At 39.3% G+C, this 22,870-nt stretch overlaps 1 protein-coding gene across 2 annotated transcripts; it reads right to left on the reverse strand.

The window, feature by feature from the left end:
• Positions 1-266: 266 nt before the first annotated feature.
• LOC116992004 (protein NPAT) lies at positions 267-22,825 on the reverse strand. Of its 2 annotated transcripts, none has more exons than XM_033051080.2 (18): positions 22,716-22,825; positions 19,598-19,716; positions 17,976-18,036; positions 16,455-16,527; positions 15,950-15,993; positions 15,007-15,237; positions 14,416-14,497; positions 13,271-13,403; positions 12,686-12,777; positions 12,515-12,602; positions 10,701-10,797; positions 10,150-10,281; positions 7,692-9,386; positions 6,331-6,446; positions 6,131-6,239; positions 5,042-5,099; positions 1,831-2,992; positions 267-629 (listed from the first exon to the last, which is right to left on the reverse strand). In XM_033051080.2, exons 1-18 carry the CDS (start codon positions 22,750-22,752, stop codon positions 552-554), a joined length of 4,407 nt encoding a protein of 1,468 aa, XP_032906971.1. In that variant the 5' UTR covers positions 22,753-22,825; the 3' UTR covers positions 267-551. The 2 variants fall into 2 exon arrangements, with proteins under 2 accessions (XP_032906971.1, XP_032906970.1); XM_033051079.2 differs by having other exon boundaries at positions 14,416-14,500.
• Between the last annotated feature and the right edge of the window lie 45 nt (positions 22,826-22,870).

Raw genomic sequence — 22,870 nt, forward strand, 5'->3', positions numbered from 1 at the left:
AGAAACACTTTTTGAATTTCACTGGCCTTATGTTTAGCTATTGGTATTTTTGTTATTTTGTTCAAAGCCTTACAACACGGGTTTGACAGTTACGAAACAAGAGTGTGAGCACAAGCCAGTCAGAGCTGAATACAATAAAACACTGAGAAGTGGCCAAGGCAGCTGCCCCATCTTAGAGTGGTGAGTGACAAGCACCACCTTTTCACAGACCGGCTGAGCACTTCGGAGGGGTAAGTAGAGAAAGCAGCAGAACACAGACAACGTGGTCTAACAGGAAATGTACAATCTTTCTTACATTTCATTTACACAAATTTACAGTTTTGCAATTTAAATGGCTCTATAATTATGCAAGTGCTTTTTCAAAAATAAACATACCAACTCAATGATATTTACACTTTGCAACCTGCTTCAGAAACAGCACGACTTTGCTATAAAGTGAAACTTCAGTGCACTGAAAGTGCAACTTGCCCTTTAGAGTTAACTTCTCTTTCCATGCAAAACCTCAGCACTGCTCCACTGAGCTTCAGATGGCCCACTTCAACTTCTTTTGTTCATTCATCATAATGCAAAGACAACAAGAACTTGTCCACATCCATTCCTGCTGGAAAGGAACTTGGAAGCTTCTTTTTCTGTAGGAGAGGAAAGGAACAACTGTGTTAAATACAAAGAACCTGGGGGAACTGAAGAGCCTGCAAGCATTCCTTTCTTCCTCATCCCTCCATCCACCTTGCAGCTGTTCCTGCACGGATCTGCCCCAGGACTCAGAGGCTGCCATGTGCCCTTCACATGTGTCCCCGCTCTGTGGAATGGAGCATTTTCCAGTCTCAGTGTTTCAGGAGCATGCCAAACCTAAGTACAGGAATTACTAAGTTATACTTACTTTTGGTTATTTACATCTATTTACATCCAAAGACACCTTTTTGTGTCTCACACCTTGGCTATCTGCCCTTAAATACTCAAGTCAAAGGCCCAGTGCTGCATACTGCAGAGACTGGGAGTTTCACTCATGGTACTAAACAAGGACGCAAGAACAGACTGAACTCTAGTAAGGCCTACTTTGAATTTGGCTTAATTCCTACATTCCACCTAGAAACTCAGAATTCAGAAACTCATTCATGTTTTAGGAGAAATAATGTAGTAATTTCATGATTACAAGCCGCAGGTCCGGGTGTCAGCAACGTTTCGTTCTTTGTCCATAAATAAGCCGCACTGGATTATTAGCTGCACTTTCGTTCGCAGCGAGGATCTGCGTGCAACTTTCACAAAGTTGCCAAATAGTAACAGAATCACAGGATCGCGGGGTTTACTGGCTCGGCCCTGCTCGGGGCAGCCGCCAGGGAGTGGCCCTGGCCCCGCTTGCCGCTGGGAAATGGGGGTGTGGCGTGCCCGGATGCTGCTGCCGCCGTCCCACCACCTGGGGCCAGGCGGGCTCCGGCTCGGCTCGTGGCTGCTGCGAGCTCTGACTTCCAGGTTGGGAAATTTCCAAACATTTTTCATATATTGGCCGCTCCTGAGTGTAAGGCGCACTTCCAGGTTGGGAGCAAAATTTTAGTCTAAATGGTGCGGCTTATAATCGTGACATTACTGTAATTGTCATTGGTGTCTCTTTAGAGTAGGAGTTACTTGTGTGTATCTGAAGACTAAACCAATTTTAAGGAAGCTTAGTTCAGAGTACGTTGAAGAGGCAAAACTGGAAAAACTGGCTAATGTAAATGGCATGTCAGGGTTTTGCACTAGCATCTGCGAACCATTCTGTTACAAACAGCATACATGAAGATACCTAATACATATTGAGAATTTTATTTAAAAGAAGTAAATGTTTGTACTTGCCTTGATTTTCTTTTTTTTGGATGGTGTTGGAGAGCTCTGAAGGTCTTTTCTATTTGTGGAACGAGAATTTCTCTCGCCCTCATTTAAGTCCTCCAGTTTCCTTTTCTTGACGGTGCTCCTCAAGGCCCTGAACTGCTGGGTGTTGTCCTTGAGGGGGGTTGCAGTGCTAGTCCTTGCGATGGCCGCCCGCGACAGGATCATGAGGGTGTGGGCGGCCATGCTGACGCTGTTCTCGCTGCCTGTCTCGCTGGCGGGGCTGCAGGCGGGCAGGTCTGGCGTGGCGGGGGGCACCATGATGCGGGGTGTGCTGCTGTCCTCGGTGAAGCGCCGGCACGTCGGCGTCCGCACGCTGTCCGTGGTGTCATCCGTGTGCCTGTCCCCAACTCCAGATGGCGTCCGGGGTACCGGCAGCTCTCCGTTCTCAACTGTCTTTCCAGCGGGGCTTTGCCACTGAATGTCCTGCAGCATCTCCACGTGCTGTTTACTGAATGGGCTGGGCAGGCCGAGGCCTTGGCTGGGAGCTTTAGCAGGCTCTCGCTTCGCCTCCTTCGAGGACAAAGAAACAGACACTGATGATTTGCCGCTGCTGGCCCCATTTGACAGTGACCCCTGCTTCTTGTTCAGCTCTTGTACCGAAGGAACCGTCTTCTCATTCCATAAGGCAACGCTTTGTTGGCCGTTGGAGAGTTTGGCAGTGTCCTGGTTCTTCTGCTTTTCATCAGTATCTCTTCGTAACTCATTTTCTTTGTTTGCTGTTGTCTTGTGGAAGGGATCAGATGAAATCCCTGCAGCTGCCACCTTCCGCTCAGACTGCGGCTCCTTTGCAGATGTGCCTCTATTGCTACCAACTTCTGGTCTACATAGAATTCTGGGCAATGTTTTGTCTTTGTCTCTCTTTGGTACCTGTGCCTTAGCAGAGGAGGATGCAGAGTCAACAGCAAATAAAGGGTTTTCGTTTCTTTCCTTTTGGGACGAACTCTTAGTCGCCTGAATTTGGGTGTTTCCTCCTGGAGTGGGTAGGAAGTTATCAAAGCAAAGCACTCTCCTGTGACTCTCACTCTGTCTTGAATTTGAGCTTGTGTTCTCTGCTGGTGCAACAGGTATGTTCTCTTCCACTTTCTTTCCTGGTTCTGCACTGGTAGGCTTGTCCCAGTTTCCAGTCCTGACAACAAGATGAAAACATTTCATTGGCATGTTTAGTCTTACTGGGCAAGTTAATTTCAGCTGGTTTCCACCCATCCCTCAAAAAAGCTCTCTTCATCCTAAATACAACTATTTTATCAACATGTAAAGACCAAGAGTAAGGAATGACAACTGCAGAAAGCTCAGAGGCTTCCTTGGCAAAAAGGTATGAAACAGCCTATACACTGAACAATTAGGTAGAGCAGAGCTCTTGAGCCTGGAAAGGGAGATCACTGAGAAGAAATACGACAGAGCTCTGTGAAGAAGGCCTACGAAAAGGAAACTATCTGGGGTACCTTCCAGTAGAAAAACTAGGAGCATGAAATAGCGCTGCTATTAGGTTCAAAATACAACAAGGAGGGCTGGACACTGCCTCTCCCTAAACCTGGGAACTTTTTTACCTTGGGATATTTGTGGATGCTGGTAGTTTACTTGACTTCAAAAAGAAACTGAGCGCATTCATGACAGCATAGTCCATCCCAGAATACTACTTATGGCTCTGGAATGCTTGGAGCTGAACTTCCTAAAAGGCTGCCAGAATATTTTGGACAATGTAATCACATGCATGCCTTGTACTCTTCCCTACACGCTTGCTGTGCATGGCAGGACACAGAGCAAGACAAAAAGCTTCCAGTGGGCATCTGGACAACAACATCCAAACTCCCTGCCTCCACCTGACAACCTGCCCCATTGATGTGAAAAAGCCACCACGGCACTGTGGAAAGAAAAATGCTTCTGCTCTGTCAGCTGTTGTGTCTGTGCCCTCTGCCTGGCCTATGCTGCACTTCCAAGAGAAGCTTTGGCATCATTCATCTATGCCTGTAAGGCCCTCTCCCTGCACATAAACCTCTGTGATTTCTAAGAGGAAAAGTTAAGTGTTTGGGATGCTAACTTTGATACCTCTGAAATGGTAGAGAAGGACTGAGTGGTAGCAGTTTGTTTTATTGCCGTGAAATTTGAGATGAGACAGAGGGTAGGAAGTGGAAATAAGAAATTATGTCTCTTTGCAGGGAAGATTTTGCTCTCTTTGCTATGCAAAACACACATCTAGAGATCAATAAAGATCAATTAAAGTTAACAGAAAGCTGAGTTATTGAGGTGGTATTGTGGTATTACCCAAGATCTTGCTTCTGTGGTTTTTAAAATATCAGTATTTTTTGCATGCATGTATATGGTATAACTTGATATATGGTTGGGATTTTTTAGTAAGTTGACTTTTATGTTCCTGTTTTACCTTTACTTTTCCAACATTTTAAGTGAGCTCTAAACAGGTAGGTTTTTTTGAAGTATGTGCTATTTTTCCAATAAAAGATCATTTCACCTCTTATATTTAAATTGAACATCTGATCTCCTCCTACACTCTCTGCTTGTTCCATCATCCTTTTCTTTCAGAAGTCCATTAATGGTAAGGAGAGTTACTACTGCAGCCTTGCTTCCTTCTCTCATTTGCCCAACAGAAAACTACCCCAGATAGAAATTAGGTTCATCAACATAAAGTTAGCATGCTGTTGTGCTTGCCATCTTTGCATTCAGTTCTCATTTTTTCAATGACCAAGCAGAATTCTAATCCATTCTAATAGCTGAAACACAGCTGCAGAACCCAGTCTAATAAACTCTACTGGATCTGGGTCAGTGAATGGCAAAGGCAATGAGACTACACTACAAAACCATGGGTACCACTCATCTGAAAAGAAAAAACAAAGGTTTTAGTCATTTAAATGTCCCAGTAAATGTAACAGGCAATTCTCCCAGCTCAGATTCCGCTCAAACCATTATTATTTGGCAGTTGAGATAGGAGACAATGAAGACAAAGCCATACAAAATTAACACAGGAGCAGTAACAAGACAATTCTATCACAGGCTGCACCAGTCCCCGCACATATCTGTATCAATACTCCTAGCAGACAGGTGGCAGGAAAGGGGGTACTGCTTATGGGACTACTAAAAAAAGCTCTCTATTCACCAATACTGGATGAAGAAATTAAAGACAGGAAAAAGAAAGCAAGTTTCAATACCTAGCATTACTGACCTCTGTGTTCGAGCATTTGCATGGTTCAAAGGCTCAGCTACATTTGGTACCAGTTTTCCTGGAACAACAAATGAAGTATTAAGGAATGACAGGTAAGTAATTTCACAGTTAGTACAATGACATTTCACCTGATAGAGAACCAATAAAGAAAAACCCAGCAACAAACTCTGTGGTATTAAACCTTACTGATTAGCAGACTAGCAAAGGTCTCCAACTAAAACAAAGCAGCAGCTTGCTGTCTACATTTAGACCACACACAGCCCAGGCAAGACAAAACAAACCATCCTGAACTTAAAAAATACACAGTGGGGATTTCCAAGTAGAAGGAAATTAACACAGGGAACTCTCAGCTATCCATCAGCAAAACAGAATGCAAGCTACTATACAATACTCTACAAATTTTATGTTAATTTGAAATTTCATTCTATTTGCATGTGTAAGCCTATTCTTTTTGAAAAAGGCAGATAGGCTAAAGCACAAGTTGACCTTGTAACTCAATGTTTCTATTTTCAATTATTTTTCTTTACCTCTTCCCAACACTGATATATGAACATAACTCCAGTCTTGTTACAATTATCTAAAGAAGCAAGGTCTCAATGAAAAGAATATACAGAAGCATATGCCTGAAAGGGCAAAAGGAAAACAGAGAGTGGAGTGCATTTTTTTATATAAACATGTAACATTTCTAATAAATGCTTTTCCTTAATAAATTTTTAGAACTGCTGACTCTTCCAGTATCTTCATTACTATGTGGTTCCAATGGCAGCAGTAAATGACTTAAAACCAACAAGTTGAAAAATAACCAGAAACATAAAGAAAAGTAAACTTTTAAAACTGCATGAGAGCCTTAAAACATTACATTTTGGAAATAAGCTTGATGCCAAAACTGCAATTATGTTTTGTGTTGGAAGTTCTTTGCAAACGGAACCAACAAAGTCACTAAATGCAGCTGCAGACCTGTCTCAAGAAGCCCAGCAGTCGCCAGGAACAGAAGCAGAGATATTTATAAAGCTTATTTTACTTAGAACTGACTTGTTCTTGGAACCCTCTGCTTTTCTTCTGCCCCTCTCAAGAACGCAAGGCAGGCACCTGTATTAGTCTTGTTTCTTGCTCCAGGAATCTTCTGTGATTTGGGAGGGATAGGAAGCTTTGGGACACTTCCATTGCACACTGGATTAGCCACAGGCATGTGAAGAACCTTGAAAGAATGAAAATATCCTATTACAATTTACCAGAGCACTTCTTATCTCCAGCTTTAATTCTGAAAACCTTTATTTGTGATGTGCTACCTGGCAGGCAGGTGCTGAGAACGTATTCCCATTCTGTCCTACTACGGAGAGAGGTATCATTCCCACCATCCCTTGCAAAACTGGCTGCACTGGAGATGCAATTATGATGGCAGATCCTAAAAAATACCACAGTGTTAAGATTGTACAGAAACTAAAAATACTTCAGTGAAAAGAAAAGCTTCAAGACAGGATTTCTTAAAATGATGCGTGGTCAAAACCCGTGGCAAGAAAAGCTCTAGATTTTTTGAAAAACTTCACTGTCCTTGCTATAATTCACAACTAGAAAATAGGGTAAGCACCAGTTTTATTTTTAGTTTATACAGAATTCTTCAGTTAAAGTCTTCTTTCCTTTGCAAGAGGTAGCTCAAAATAAACCCTGAAGTATGATAAACCTATCTCAACATTTAAACTTTAAGTTCGTTTATAAAAAAGCAGTAAAAGTAACATTAAATATTTTATTTAGCTGCCAGATATATAGGAATTATGAAAAACTGAAACTATCTGAGCACATTAATTGAAAAATGGAAGAATATTTTCAAAAGTGAAAGAAAACTGTTCCTCTCTATAAAAAACACTGAAGGTAACAGTTCCATAAAGAAATCTTAATGACAGAAAAGGATGTCACCCTAAGACCTTGCATATACTGGTGTCTGACTGCACTGGCCTCTGACCTCAATGAAATGACTACACACAGAAATTCAAACGTAACTGCAAAAAGTCCTTAGTTTTTTGAAAGAAATTGAAATGGTGACTACAGATAGTTTATAGCCGTTTTTTCATTTCAAAAAGCACTCAAAATTTTTACTGCTGTAGTAATAAAAATGCTTGTTCCAGATTTTAAATCATGGAAAGAAATAATGTTATACCTTCACATTTACTACAGTGTACTTCTAATGCAGACTAGGTTTTGAAAAATGAAACAAAACCAAGGAAGTGATTTGGGAAGGATAAGATACATCTACCCAGTTATCTACACAAAATACGGATACTGTAACACAAAGCATTCCATTTATAACAGGAATCTCACTAAAATAAAAACCTGTTTTATTTAGCCAAAGTAATGGAATCCTTTCCAGTGTAAACCAAAATACGCTTCTAACACTGCTAAAATTACATAATTTAAGCTTCTGAAATATGAGGCTTTTTTCATTCAAAGCACCCTGATCAATAACTTCTGGTAGTTTTATTTCATTTCTGCTAGCAACTGATACACTAAAACAAAGTAACTCCTGGATAGTTTCAAGTGCTAGACAGAGCAGTTTAAAAATTGTTTCCTTTTAATGTACTTAGGGGAAAAATAAAAATAACAAGACCACTGGATAAACACCACATTCCCAGTAGTCTTCCAATAATGAGATTACCCTGTGGGAAATTTGGGGAGACAGTCTGGCTTGCTGGAAATGTATTGCTGGATCTGGGAGGAGTCCGCAACTGTTGTACAGCTGGAGCTTGGGAAGCCAGTGGCATAGAACTGCCAGGCAATACAACTACATTTGATGGTGTTACAGCTGCACCCAAGGTTGCTGGATCAGTCATACAGGTGGCTATGTAAAGGTTACTTGAATTCCCAAAAGCTGTGCTTGTGGCTGGCATCAACTGTATAAATCCCCCTTCGTTGGAAAGATGAGTTGAACCTGCAACTGAAAAACCAGCACAGTCTTCATTCTGAGTGTTAACTGAGGTGACCACAGGATCTTTAGGTCTAAGCACAAGAAGATTCTGCTCTGCCACAGCTGAATCCACATTTTTTTCTGTGTCTTCTGAAGTCAGACATTTGGACAAGCCTGCACTTTTGGTTGGGGATTTGGCTGGAGATGACAATATTATAGTAGGCAAATTTTCTCCTGTGATGCTGGAAACAGCATTATTTAACTCCGTGTCTGATGTAATAAACGGATCATCACTGATTATGATCTTGAGGGACATTATATTAGAAGGATCAACATCCATTGGTTGACCACTAGAAGATACACTTTTGGCCTCAGTACCTGACTCATCTGTTGAGGATGCAGTTTCAGGGAGCGGAGACTGGCATATTTCAGAGGTAGTAAGATTGTTTTCAGTGGATACTACAGAAATGTCTGTACAGGCATTATCACCAGAAGAGAAATATAAATTATCAGTGTCTACTTTTGTAGAAGACAAAGGTTCTTGCATATCTTTTTGGGTACCCTCTGTGTTTGACAGTCCTGAAGGGAGGTTAAAATCTTTCTTACAAGGCTGATCAAGTGTATGCTGATCATTTGAGTAAGTTTTGTCAGAAGTATCAACAACTTCCAGCTGCAACTCTGTTTTGTCAAGATTTGTGATGTCTACTGCAGATCCCACAGCAGAGTCTGCCTGTGTGCTCTGGTCTTGATGGTTAGAGGGGTGGCTGGAGCTCTCCTGTAAAACACCAGGCAAGGCAGCTGGATCACTGGTTACAGTCTGTTCTTTTCCTGCATCTGCTGATGGGCTAGAAATGGATGAGTTGTTTTGTCTCAGCAGTGTACAGTGGCCAGGGCTCCCATCAGAAAGGCTTCCAGGAAGTCCTTTTTCAGACAGTGATGTATCTGGAGATAATGGACATTTACTTGCAGAGTCAGTTTTGTTTTCACTAGCTATAGTATCCTCTGCCACTGAAATCAAAGGAATCTGTGGAGTATTAGAATGAACATATTCCAAATTAGGACTACTTTGAGGAGTATCACTTGGTGGGCCTTTTTCAATTTCCATAGCACTCTCGGTTTCAGATACTAATGTAGATGACTCTTCTGTAACGTAAGTGTCTGCACAGCGTTCATTACATTTGTTATCAGAAGTCAGTCCCTTGTTAGGCTCAGTCAAGCCAGACACCGAGTCAAAAGCAATTTCAAGCTCTCTAATATGTTCAGGAGTAATGGCTGTAAGTTCTTCAGTCTGCTTCCTTGGTCTACAGTTTCCATGCAGCTGTTCACTGGCTGGATTTTCTGGATTTTTCTTGACCGTATCATCATCATTCATGCTGGTCTTCAAGGCACATGATGCTTCTCCTAATTGAAAGCCTTTACAGGATAGAGGTTCTCTAGAATTATCACCTGAAAAAGACAGATAGTTCCACAATTATTAGAACAGTTGATCCTTTCAGAACATTTTAGAAATAACTATCAGTTCAATGGAAAACTGTTTCACATGAAACTAAGTGGGAATAATGTTAGTCATCCTTACATTTAAGTTGAATGGAATATATATATATATATATAATACACATACACTAGATAATCTGGAGAATCAGTTTGTACATTACTAATAAGTACACATGTGACATGTAAATAGCTCAGGTCACTACATCAGATTTCCAGAAGCACAAAAACCATCTCATGATAAAAACCTCTTGGTTCTACTTCTCATACACTTTCACTAAATACCTGCTGCTCATGGACTATTGTTAAGAATGGTGGAGACAGACTAAAATGCTTTTTGTCCAGAGTAACACTCTTTTTGTGTATTAATTAACAGATGCATTACAGAATAGAGACAGAAGATCAGTATGGTTAGATGCAAAATATTGTCTTTATGTGTTCCAGAATAAATACTGCAAAGTATCCATTTACTGATAGTCTGCTTGCATTAAGGATCTTATCAAGTACAACTTCTAAGTACACTGATGGGACTGCTGTTAAATTTAATAGATTGAAACTTTGTGATAGACCAGGTGTACCTGCATGTTCATGCAATGTAAATGTTCACATGGATATTACCAGTGAAAAAAGAAAATTCTGAAATGTACAAATTGTCTGAAAATATTTTCATAATGAAAAGTTAACACAGAAATCTTAGAGAGAAAAAACAAAAACCTACATCTGTTAGTTTCTTCTGCTCCTAAAGAACTTCCAAATGTTTCCAGGCTATCTTCACCCACTAGGATTTCATTTTCTACTCCATTCCGACCAGAAATACCAGCTGGTAAGTTCTTGTTTACCTTGCTCTTTCCTATTTTCAAAAAAAAGCATGAAGAATGGTTAAATATGTAGTTTTCCACATACATGTCATCTTTTAAATGAACCACAGTGTAAACATCATATGGTTACTGTGAGGATACCCCTGAAAATTTTACAACAGCAAACAAATATAAACTATCATCCTTCAGACCTGGAGAGTCTATAACAGCAATAAAATGATCACTGTGCCAGCACAAACCCATAATATCAGCCACAGAAAAATGCTGTTTATAAATGTTCATAGCTGTGTATAAATGTATGTAAGAATCTCATTCTGTATTAAGGCATATCAATGCCATTTCTTTTGCAAGAAGCCTGCTGAATTCCTTTGCTTTGACAAGCAATGCTTGGGAAAGCTCATCATTCAGGATGCTTTACAGTGACAGTACAACTGAGTACAATGTAGCCTACCATAATCAAACCAGTCAAACAGAGCCTGAAAAGCTGGATCTGATTCTGTCTGTTCCAGAATATCCTGGATAGCCTCTTCTGACATATGAATTTCACCCTGAGAGAAGACATGATACACAGAATTGTTAGACAGTTACTTCCATAACTTAAAATGAAAAACAGACAAGAATTTTTTTTCAGACTGTTTTTAATTCTATTATTTCTGCTCAGCACAAAAACATTAAGACTAATGCTGGGAACATTTCTGCCCCAAATTTTATGTCTGTTAAAAAATCTTGGTGACTGAAGAGAGAAGGTTCTCCAAAACCCAAATGTATCTGTCAGACATTACCCCACCATCTGTGTACTGGAGTATTCTCTGAATAATGGTCAGCATTAACCAAAAAGGAGGACTACATCTCAGGCTACACTGGAAGCTTATGCACGTGGTATGAAAGATGTGAGCCTGTACAAGAAAACCACAGGTAAAAAAATCCCCAAATTAATCCTAATTTCTAGGTTTGAATATATAATGTATCTAGAAGCCAACACTAAGCAAATGGAAGTTTTATTTCATATACTCATTACAAGGTCTATAATACAGCCCCCAACTACTTCTTTGTGGAAGGCATTTGGAAAGCACAGCTACACGGGACAGTTCCTGACTCAAGCTGACTTCTACGGCGGCCCAGGAATAAAATGAGTATCCAGTACATACCCAAGCAATTAAATACAAAGTTTCTGCTGCCTTTCTGGAGACCCTCTAAGGACTCTCCAAACCTGGTTTTAAGGGTGGATATTCTATGTTATATCCTTCCTTGATTTTGTCTCAGCAACTCCAACCAAACCAAGAAGTTGCTTTGATTTACTTCTGCTCAGAAGAATGGAATACAGTTTTTTAGCTTTGTATTTTGACAACTGACCTAAAATCAGCAAGCAACAGAAAAATAGTATTTATAAACCAGACACCTCTACTTCAGAAACAGGGAACTGACTCTACTGTCATGCTTTTCTCATGAGGGCTCCGAATATTGTAATTTCCCTCATTATAAGTCCTCTTTAATTCTGTGATTGCCAGCTTGAGGCTTACAGAGGAATGAAGAGAGGACACTATAATTATTCATAGAAGTAGAATGCACATTTCCTCCAAAAGCAAGAAAACACTAAATTTGAAGTAAATGCATCATTATTTAGGCTCAAAAAATAATTTCTCTTGCTACACTACATGACACATGCTTATCTTGGAGCAGATCACAAAATCAGATCAGATTAAACATACTTGGAGACAGCAAGATATTTTAAATTCTTTTTTCTTCTCTAAGGCTATTGATTAGATCCCCAGTCAGAAGCTGGTAGCCAATTACTGGTATGAAAGACTGAGTGAGAAGCAGGCAGCTGGTGCCTGTGACAAAGCTCTTAAATCCAGTCTGAGTGTAAGGTTACCAGCTAATTACTGCTGGAAGCAATCCCACTCCCTTGGCTTTGACCCTGCTGCACGCTTATGCTGCCTTGAACAGGCACTGGGAATGAATTCAGAATGCCAAACTGGCACAAAATGAGCTCCTGCAGAACACCAGTGTCTGGCCAGCAGGTCCTCAAACCTGCCCAGCACCACACAAGATCAGAGTTCACACTCTGCAAGGGCAGCTTTGGAGCTGTCCCTGCACAAGGGGAGCATCAGGGAGGCTCAGCTGTTTGTGCTGGCAAACAGAAACAAAAAGAAAGGATAGGAAGAAGAGAGAATATCCTCAGATGTCAGAAGTTCATCACAGTTCCCATAACTGATAATTCCCACACGTCTGGTGTTAAAAATAATGTCAACAATCCACACTTACCTGAAGTCCAAGGATTTCATCAATTGAAGTCTCCTGTTCTGTGGGACCACTGTCTGTCTGTTTAGGGGCCTGAGCAACACTGCCATCACTGCAACACGCACATCATTAGTTCAAAATTCAAAAATAAATCAAGTAAGAATACTTATGAAGTTTAGAAGTTCCTTTTATTACCTCCCAAGGATTTTGTTAATATTTTCAGCGAGCTTCTCCTGAAGAGATTTGTTGCTCAAGATTTTTTCTCTGGCATTTTCAATAACCAGTTGCTGAAAAACAGTTTTGAAGTGGTCAGGTCCCTATTTTTAACATCACTAGAAAAGGAGCATGAATTTATGATTGACTGGTAAAAAATAATTTAAAAATCAATTCAAAGAGAGAAGACTTTTATAACAGAGAGTCATATGTCACTGCATTATATCGCTATGAAAGTCAACCCAAAACATTCCTGTACTTCTACTCTCCTAAAGCACAGCAAGGCTTATTTTGCCTTTGGGCTTCCATACTCTACAGAATTACTGTGTTCTGACAGCCTACAGGTATTTTAGCAAAGCAAATAAACCAAGAAAAACAAAACTCTACATAGCCATGTCAACTTTACGCATTTAGTACACACTAGAGCTAGTTCAAACACAAACCAATATATTTATCTTCTGAAGGTAATTTCTGCAAAAACCAAGATGAACAATATGCTAAAGACTAGTTCTCTTGAGTTTGAATTGGTTTCTTAAATGTAAATACCTTCTGTAGGCATATACTCACTGGGAAGTTACCATCAATTAATTCTTCTAGGGGCTCACTTTCTTTTTCTATTACTGCTTCTTCAGAGTCTTGAGAACTTCTAGTTGCTGAAAGAGGTCCAGATGTTGCAGTACTTTTCCTCTTCTGAGATTCACTGAAACATTCCAGGAAATTTATGACGTAGTTTATGAGAAAATTGCTAACAGTAGACCTAATGGTGAGTAAATCAAGTCCTTCTCTTCCTTCTTAGTAAATAAAAGATCTTAATTGCCAGAAAATTAGCTACATATTGGAAATGCAGTAAAAGCTGTTACCTCTTTCATTATCTCTTATGCATCCATTGTGTCTGCCTTTACAGAAGTTATAAATTTAGAGATTGTAAGTAAACAGCCCAATGGCAAACTAAATTCCATGCCCACTATCCAGCATTTACTGCCCCTCCACTACATGTTACTCAAACTGGTGATACCAATTAAGGGATCCTAATTAACTACAACTCAAAATCAGACTTTGGCATTACCACTGAAAACAAGGAGCACTTATTTTCAAAGAAGAAAACAAATGTTAGGTTCTATAAAAATTTAGATGATAAATGGGAAGTGTTATGATTTTATAGAAGACAGTGTCGGCTCTTCTGAAAACATCTATCAGCAGTGGCACGAAAATTACTTACATAAAAAAAAATAAAGACCAATTAGGTAACACTTAAGGAAAAACAGACATTTGAATCAGAGAATAAAAAATGCAAAACTAGTGTAAGACAAGTTTCTCACACAACTTCTAGTGCAAATATTAATATTTGTGATGACAAAAAACAATAGTTCTGAAAAGTTAAATGCACATTTTTATCAATATAAGGAATTTTCATAACTGAAAAGGACATTTTGAAAGGAGTACAAAGTTTCAGCTCCAAGATCATTTGCCTATGTCTAATACTGGAGTAAAAACAGAGTACATACAAAGAAGCATAAGTAGCCTCCTATCAGTCTACTGTTAAACTTTCTGATTTTCATTTCCTTTGTGGAATATCAAACACTGGACCCCCTCAGTAGATCTTACATTTGAAGCACTCCACCACTGAAGAAAATTTACACTAGAGGTTAGAACACTGTTTAATTTCTAAACAGTTAAACAAAAGAACCACCCAAACCCACATCCCTGTTTACCTTTTTCGCCTTCCCGGAGAAAGCAAGTTTGAATGAAGTTTTCGTTCTTGTGATGTTGGAACCTGAATGTGTATGAGACCTCCTGCTTTATAGAGGGAAACAAACAAAAAAAAGAAGTCATGATGCCAATAACTTTTCCAGTGATACTATTAAAGCACTATGAGATCTACATATTACTTACTATCTTCCAATCAATTCCTGTAGTCATACAAAATAATTTAGTACTATCATGGAAATGAGGACAATTTCTTTTAAACATATCCTGAAACAGACATCCACTTAATCTGGATCATCCCTATCTGATAAAACAAGTTATTTGGGTGAGGGTGAGAGCACAGAACATAATAACCACAAATTAATGCACTTCTGAGTCTGAACTCACATTGGCAAGGAAGTATGCAAGAACCATTTCTCTTTTGGGCACCTATTTTCTTGTAATCACCTGAACCGGTCTGGAGAGCTGGGGAATAAAGCATGAATTTTCTGGAACTCTTTGGTGGAAGATGCTTAGCCCTGATTTTAGAAAACTTCCATTGATAGCCATAGATTTTTCACAGAAAAAAAAAAGGTTTAAAAATTTTTGCAACTCACCATTGATCTTGTTTTCTTGAGTTTGTGACTGGTTCACAAACAGTGTATTCAGTCTTGTCTGTGGCATGCTTTGATTTATTGTTGGCCTGTGAACTACTTGAGGAGTTACAACAGAAGTGGAATTCTGCGGCCCTGACTGCTGGGCTACTGACAACAGCCCTGAGTTTGCAGGAGCTGACTGCTGAAGCATTCTCTGCCTTTTCATTTCTACAATGCCACTTCTTGTACGTACTGGAAATAAAGACAAGATGAAAATATATGATAAAAGAATTTTAAAAGATTGATGATATTCACACAAAACCTGTTCAAAAAAATTTAAATAACAGAACACCACCCAATCCAGTGAATCTCAAATCTGGAAACAAACACTATCCACATGTCACACTCTCTTTTCTCATACAGTAAAAATACTACAGAAAAAAACCTTATTTTTAAGTAAATCAATTTTTCTTTGTTGATAGTTCATTTTCAGCTTTTGTAATGAAAGAAACAACTCTAGATGCAACAAGTATGTTTTTGGATTTTGGCTGGATAGATGTTTGCATACATAACAAATGCTACAAGACTGCAATATATTTTTATGTTCCCCTTGTATAGAAATCCAACTGCATTAGAATTAGACTGGCTATGTTTTCAGTTCATCTATGAACCACAAATTACACCAGCAGTTTCAGGAGTGAAGCAGCAGTTTTTAAACCTTTTAACCATGTAAACTTCCAAAAAGTTTTTTTTCAGCAGAGAAAATGCTATAATAGAGAATTTAAGCCCTTTGCAAAAAGCTCAGCTTTTCTTATTTTCCTTTCCTGATCATTACAGTAATCTACAGACCATACTGAAGACAACAGATGTGTTACTGATGGCAGCGGGCCCCTATTTTTTTTGCTGAAACAGATAATTTTAGCATAAAACCTACTGATCCCATGGAATGGACTCAGTTACTTACTCCTCTGATTAGAAGAAAATCTGAAATCTGAATTCTGCATGCTCCTAAAAAATAAAGCAAATGACATAAATGAATGGAACATATTGGAAGCACTCAGCTACACAGTGGTACAGTACCTATTATATGGTTAATGTCAGTCTGGTCCTAACCACACATTCCTTCAGAAAAATCCATTGATTGCTATTTTTATTGTTTTCAACAATGGTCACAGATTCTTCAAATGAAGCTTATTGTTTCATTTTTGATCAAGTAACCACAAAGGTTTCATATTCTAAATGAGTCATAGTATATTGTTTTATTACAGGAAGGCCACATGCTCACATCTGCTAGCTCCATCTTAAAATCTTCAAATGTCTGCTCAACTATCAACTCTCACATACCCATCTTTTTCACTGTCTCTGAGGAAACAAGAGAGCTAAACCCTTCTCACACAATGACACGGGGAGTTGGTCAACACAGGGACTCAGAGTGAAATATTACTCTCTTGATTTCAAAACTACCTTACCTGATCTGAGAAAGTGTATAGTCTAATTTTTTCCACAGAGATGACATCATTGCTGGAACTTCATTTGTTGTTTCTAAAATGAATCATAAAAAGAAATTGATGCCCAAAACTGATATATGCTGAGAAAAATGTAAAATCACAAGCAAAATAATAATTACAGAGTGTTTCAGACATCATCCAACTTTAGATGCCTAGCTGCCCTCTTAATATTCTATTAATTAAAGAGCTTTAACTCCTAATCTAAAGAATTTTGACTGATATGGATACAGTTCTGGTTTAAAAGCCTTGATGAAACTGGATTAATGCCTATAATTCTTTATGGAATTTACATATGGTGTTGACTCCTCAGGAAACACATGCTAACCTAACCAATGCTAACCCCCACAACTCACTTCTGGAAATGGTATTCATATTCCCAAATCACTTTTGTGCCTTTGAAGATTATAACCCCGCAGACAGACCTTTAAAAGTAATATTTATGTTATGATATTGCCCAAACAGGTAAGAACATTTGGTCTTTTTGAAGCACAGAACATTAAAAGTGTGATGGAAAAGGTAAGTAAACAGTTCAATTTACTAAGTTTTTCAAGATGCCAAGTACAAAGCATTTTGAAAGAAGTACATCTGTGTCTTAGTTATCACTTCTGTCAAAACTTGTGTGAAAAGAAAAAAATGTTCAGAAATGTTCCATATATGATTTTTAAAACAAAGCACCACTAAAATAGGATCATACAACACACATCAAAAATCTGTGAGATTTGGCAACATTCAGAAGCTTGACAACTGCTTTCAAAAACAGCCAATGCTCCAACTCTGTCTACAGTATTCATACAAAATATTAATAGTTCTGAAACTATTTAGCTTTAACTAATTAGCTTTAAAAATGAGACAAGGAATATTTCATACCATAGGACGTCTCCTGATTATTTCATGGAATCACAGAATACCTTAGGTTCGAAGGGATCTGTAAGGATCACTGAGCTCCACTCCCTGCTCCTCACTGGGCTACCATGTGACTAAAAACATTGTCCAGACTCTCCTTGAACCCTGACAGGGTTCAGTGCCATGACCACTTCCCTGGGTAGCCTGTTCCAGCGACTGACATCCCTCTCAGTGAAGAATCCTTTTCTGACATCCAATGTGAACTTCCCCTGACACTGCATTGCATTTTCTCACATTCTGTTGCTGGTCAGCAGAGAGATAAGCCCCTTCCCTCCTACTGATAGTATAAACAGTGAACAGTATATTTTTACAAGCATAAATTCATACATTTTCCACATTTTATGATAGCTGTATGCTTTTGAGATATAGAAATGCTCACATTAGCAGTAAAAATATATGCTGGCATATGCAAACTAAGATAATCAATTACTTTTGCTCACTAGATGTAGTGGCTGTGTAATACTGCAACCATCAAATTGTAGCCTAAATAGGGGAATACTCCAAGACCACATACCTCTTCCTCAAGGAGTTCACAACAGATAAATAAAAATAAAAAACCACCTCATTCTGAAGGCTTACCTTTTGTTTTCATGGCTACATATTCATTAAGAATAGTTGTCAAGTTTTTTCCACACAGTGACTGGAAAAAAAAAAACCAAAAACCGGTCTTAGAATCCTCACTAATAACTTCTACTTCATCTGCTGTATCACATCATATTTGAAGACTTCTTTAGCAGTCTATACCATGCTGACCCTCAGCACAAGGGACTGTACTTGGTAGAGAGCAATCAATGGAACAAAATCCTATTATGTACCCAAAATGTGAAGTACTCTATCTCAAGGCACAACACTTCTAGTTAGAGCTGTCTGACCTTCACTCACCTTTTTTACACTCACCTGTAACAGACTAATGAGTGTGCATCGTGCTGGAAAACAATGAGCACTAAGATGCAAATGTGAAGGAATCTGAAGCAGTATTTCTAATACTCACACAGATTTAACCTTCTTATCATGTTTACTTGTCCTGTTATTTTAGGTGATACATAGACAAGTAAGATTTTAAAGTTACCACTATCATCTGCTGTATCTTCCTGTCTTGTTTACTAGTGGGAACTCTACAAGACAGGACAAATATAGCCCTTTATTCCAAGTATTTGAGCTGCACTAAGAATTTTGTCTTAGATACTATTATATCACTTTTATGTGAATAATGGGAAAAACATTTCTATTGAGAAAAGGATGATTATAAAAAGCTTTATTAACCTGGACAATAAATTTACATTTGGTTTTTCTAATTTTGCTGGCCATAGCTTGGTTCTCAACTCCCTACCACAAACACTCATAAACTAAACTAAACACTCATAAATAAAATAAGTTCAATAGTTTGTGTTAAATAGGTTCATCAAGAAGGTACACTCTGGATCTCAGAAAAGACTTCTGCCAATTTTGAATACTGTGGACAAAAATTCAGACCATGAAATTACCTAATATACAAGAAGAATGAAACAGAAAACATGAAGAGGACACACATATGAAGACTAAAAGTTTTGATACACAGCAATACCTAAGCTCTGTAATTTGCACAATATAGTAATAATTCCATTCTGTACATTTGTTAAAAATGCAAACTATCTAATTATGTTCTAGCTCTACACATGTATCTACAGATATGCCTACACACTATTTATGCTCACCCAAAATTCCACCGTTCACCCAAAACAATGCAGATGATACTGAACAGAGAGGAGGCTGAACACAGTTTTTGTCAATAAAATTTGGTAGACCTATATAAATCTGAGGTGCCTTACCTAAATATTTACAATGTACCTGAAATGGAACATTTCTGGCAGCCATGTCTAGAATAAGAATGTGATCTTCAGTAGATGACAAAAGCAGCCCTGGAATCAGTGAAACCCTTGTGACAACACCCTTCTGTAAATCAACCTCAAAGCTGTAAGGCAGAATAAGCTTAATACGCTGAAATCAATTTGCGTATTTCACACTTAAATGTTTCTTAGTAAGATTAAATGCTAGAAACCAAATAAGTGCTAATATCACAGGATGAAAAAAACTAGAAACAAATCAAATATCAAACATTTTAAGCAGCATTTGGGAATTAATTGTTACACTGAGAAATCTCCGATATTATTTTGCAAGGATGCAAGACAGTGTAACTTCCTGCATTGCAAATACAAACTCACCAGCAAGCAGGCTGGAATAAAGCCATCTTCCGTACAGTGCTCTGCATATTCTTTCAAATCTGAGCTTTCCAGAATAAATTGATGGCAGGTAGCTTGCAGATTTTCCTGCTGCAAATAGCCTGCAACAAATCAGATGGAAAATTTTGCTATTTCATTCATTACTTCTGCTCAATAGGTAACAAAGTTGCATGCAGTGTTGGAGTAATCAGATAAAAATTTCTATGTAAGAAAAGGAAAGTGATGTTATTTTGACAAAGCATACATTCCTACCAGATATTTAACAGTTAAAACCCAGGAGAGCAAAAAATATAGATTGGAATTACACTCCATTTACAAAGTACTCAAGACTGGAAGTGAGGCAATATGAACAAATTTTGGTTTATCTTTAGTACACACAAGAAAATAAAAGCTCTTGGCTCAGAATGCTGACAAACTGTCATATGGGGCTGAACTACCCAATTTGATAGTTCAATGGAAATTGAAGATATTTTGTTAATAAAATACATTTTTATGTAAGAGCACAAAATAGGTAAAACCTGTACAGCTGCTGCCAGAGTGGATAAGATCTATTAAAAATATTGGCATTGTATAAAAATTAAAAACAGAAAAATTTTTTCCCCCCTAACTTAGAATAATTTTCATTTAGGATAGATGTACTAGATGCAAATTGTTCTCACTACACCCTAAGACTCAGTAGTTACCATCACAGAAAATGTACTGACAACATTTCCTTTTCCAAAATTCCACTCCTCATCAAGTATGTTCTGCTTTAATCAAACTTTATAACCCCGCTTTAATCTTCAAACACCTTAAACACTAAAAGATAGAAATAGACTAATTTGAAAGAAGGATTCTAGAACAAAGAACCACAAAGAAAATGTTTCTTCTTTCTCACTCTTAGTAGAGCTTAGCATGGAACATTTTAAAGGAAAGATAAAGCGTGCCTAGTTATACAATGTAGGATATATATACATCATCTATTTCAATGGACCTCCAAAATGGTCCACTTCAGCTCATAAATGCCTGCAGAAAAATGTGTCCTTCAAGTTTAAATGAAAACAAATATCTTTCAGCAGATCTGAGTATAGCTAAAGAAAACAAATCGTATTTCCAACACGCAAGCTCTTGTTCATGCCTTCAACATGAAAGTTAAATACAGCCTGGGAACAACCACTGTGACTTTAATTACAATGTATGAGCAGGCCTATCTGACAGAAAACATTAGTGGTGCCTGTGGAAAGGAATATCCTATTTAATTTTTCAAATATAGTTTTCTAGAAAAATCTCAAGCCATAAGTGGCTGAAAGTGTATTTCTGGTAAACACGATTACATCTTGCTGTTGTCCAGGTTGGAAGATGGGATGGTATTAGACTCGATGGAGCTCTGATCTGTGCTGGTATGACTGCTCTTACAATCAAACTTACCTGAACCCTTACTCAAAAAGTTGCAATTTTTCTTTCTTGAACCTACCACTACACACGTAACACAAGGAATGACTGAATGTTTGCGTACGGGTACATTTTACATACACCAATTTCCTGGTAATAAAGCATTCCAAAGGCCAAAAAATGCCTTGCAGCTAACCCAAAGCATTTGTGCACACACTATGCAATGTCATAGGATATGTGGTCTCTGTGGTCACCAAAATCAAATTAAAGGCACAAAAGGTGATGTGTGTTTTGAAAGTACGGAAATTCAATATTTGAAGAAATGTCTAACTTATAGTACACATCCACTCTATCAATTAGGAAGAGATCCTGTGCGTGAGCTCAGCTTATTTTAGTTTTGTTTCTTTAAAAAATATTCATCAGCCTTCACAGCACCAGAAAGATTTGGGGAGTGGAGGGCTTGGGAGAGAAAGAAGGAAGAGCTGCACTGGGAAGTCTGTTTATCCACTGAAATTCAGAGATGCCTCACAGAAGAGGAATCCCTATTAGAGAACAGAAACAGCTACAAGGAATATCCTGTTCTACAACCTTAGGTTGCTCAGAGGTTTGCCAGACATGATGCATGCTCCATGCCACAAAGACCCAAGATAGAATGGATCATTCTCAGCACACAGGATGTTGCCAAGATTGTGTACTACATCAGCAAGTCTCTGGCAAGCACACAAGATAAGCATTCTACCTGGAAACTTGTAACTTCACCAATCTTGTCTGGAAAAGTGCAATTAGAGATCTCATTTGTATGATTTCAAATCTTCCTTTCCAGTCCATGGAGTTTCTAAAAATCCAGTTACTTCACGGTAATTAAAAAATTTCATCTCTTAACAGCCTTTTTTCTCAAGAAAGTAGCAAATAACATTTCAGGTAGCATTTAAAAATAAATCGTGCTGGTGGAACACTGAAACAGAAATTCACCTTTAATAGTTTTGGATTTCAAAAAACTGTGAACAACTGAAAACCGAATCTCACAGGGCAAGCCGCCAGGAATCTTGGCAACCTGTGCCAATAGGTACTTACGTGTGGGACTGAAATATGTGGGTCATATTTTTGCTTACCATCGATTTGTTCTCACCTTTGGCAGGATCCGAATAATTCAAAGCATAAAGTAATTTTAAAAATTCACTGCCTGCTGCCAATGTCCTGAACACGCTTACGCTGTGCTTTCCACAGACTCTGACCACGCCTGAACTTTTAGTGCACCCTCCAAGGTGAGTGAAACACGGTGAAAGAAAAACCATCTGACCCTTAACGCAGCATTTCGGGTCACCCTTGAACTCCTCCTGTAACCAGGACCTGTTTAAGCACCGCTCAGCAGCTCTCAGTCCAAAGGTGGGAGACCACCACGTTTCCTCGGACTCGTGAAGAGCCCGAGCCCAAGGCACGGCCGGGGAGCGGCCTGGTCCCTCAGGACCGAATCCCTCAGGAGCGAGCTGCGTTCGCTCCCCGACAGAGGCCGGGCAGGGGGCGGCCGCCCAGCCCAGGGGCTGCCCGGAATAAGCCCCGGCAGTGACAATCCCAGCCTGGGAGGACCAAGAGACGCTGCCGAGGGTCAAGGGCGGCTCTGAGTCCCGCCGCGCCTCGGGCGGCTGACAATGCCCGGCAGAGCCCTCCCGACGCGGCCGGCGGTCCGCGCCTCACCCACGCATCCGTCCGTCCCTCCCGGCTCACTCACCCAGCACCAGCCGGGCCACGTCGGACGGCAGCAGCATGGCCCGAGGCGGAGCGGGGCACGGGCGGCAGCAGCTCCCCGAGCGCAGCCGGCCGCCCCGCCACCCAGGCGAAGGCGCGGAAACTCCGCCAGCCAGCGCCGCGCCCGGCCCCTTCCGC

Source organism: Catharus ustulatus, chromosome 2 (genome assembly GCF_009819885.2).
Source record: "Catharus ustulatus isolate bCatUst1 chromosome 2, bCatUst1.pri.v2, whole genome shotgun sequence".
In the NCBI taxonomy this organism is placed as follows: domain Eukaryota; kingdom Metazoa; phylum Chordata; class Aves; order Passeriformes; family Turdidae; genus Catharus; species Catharus ustulatus.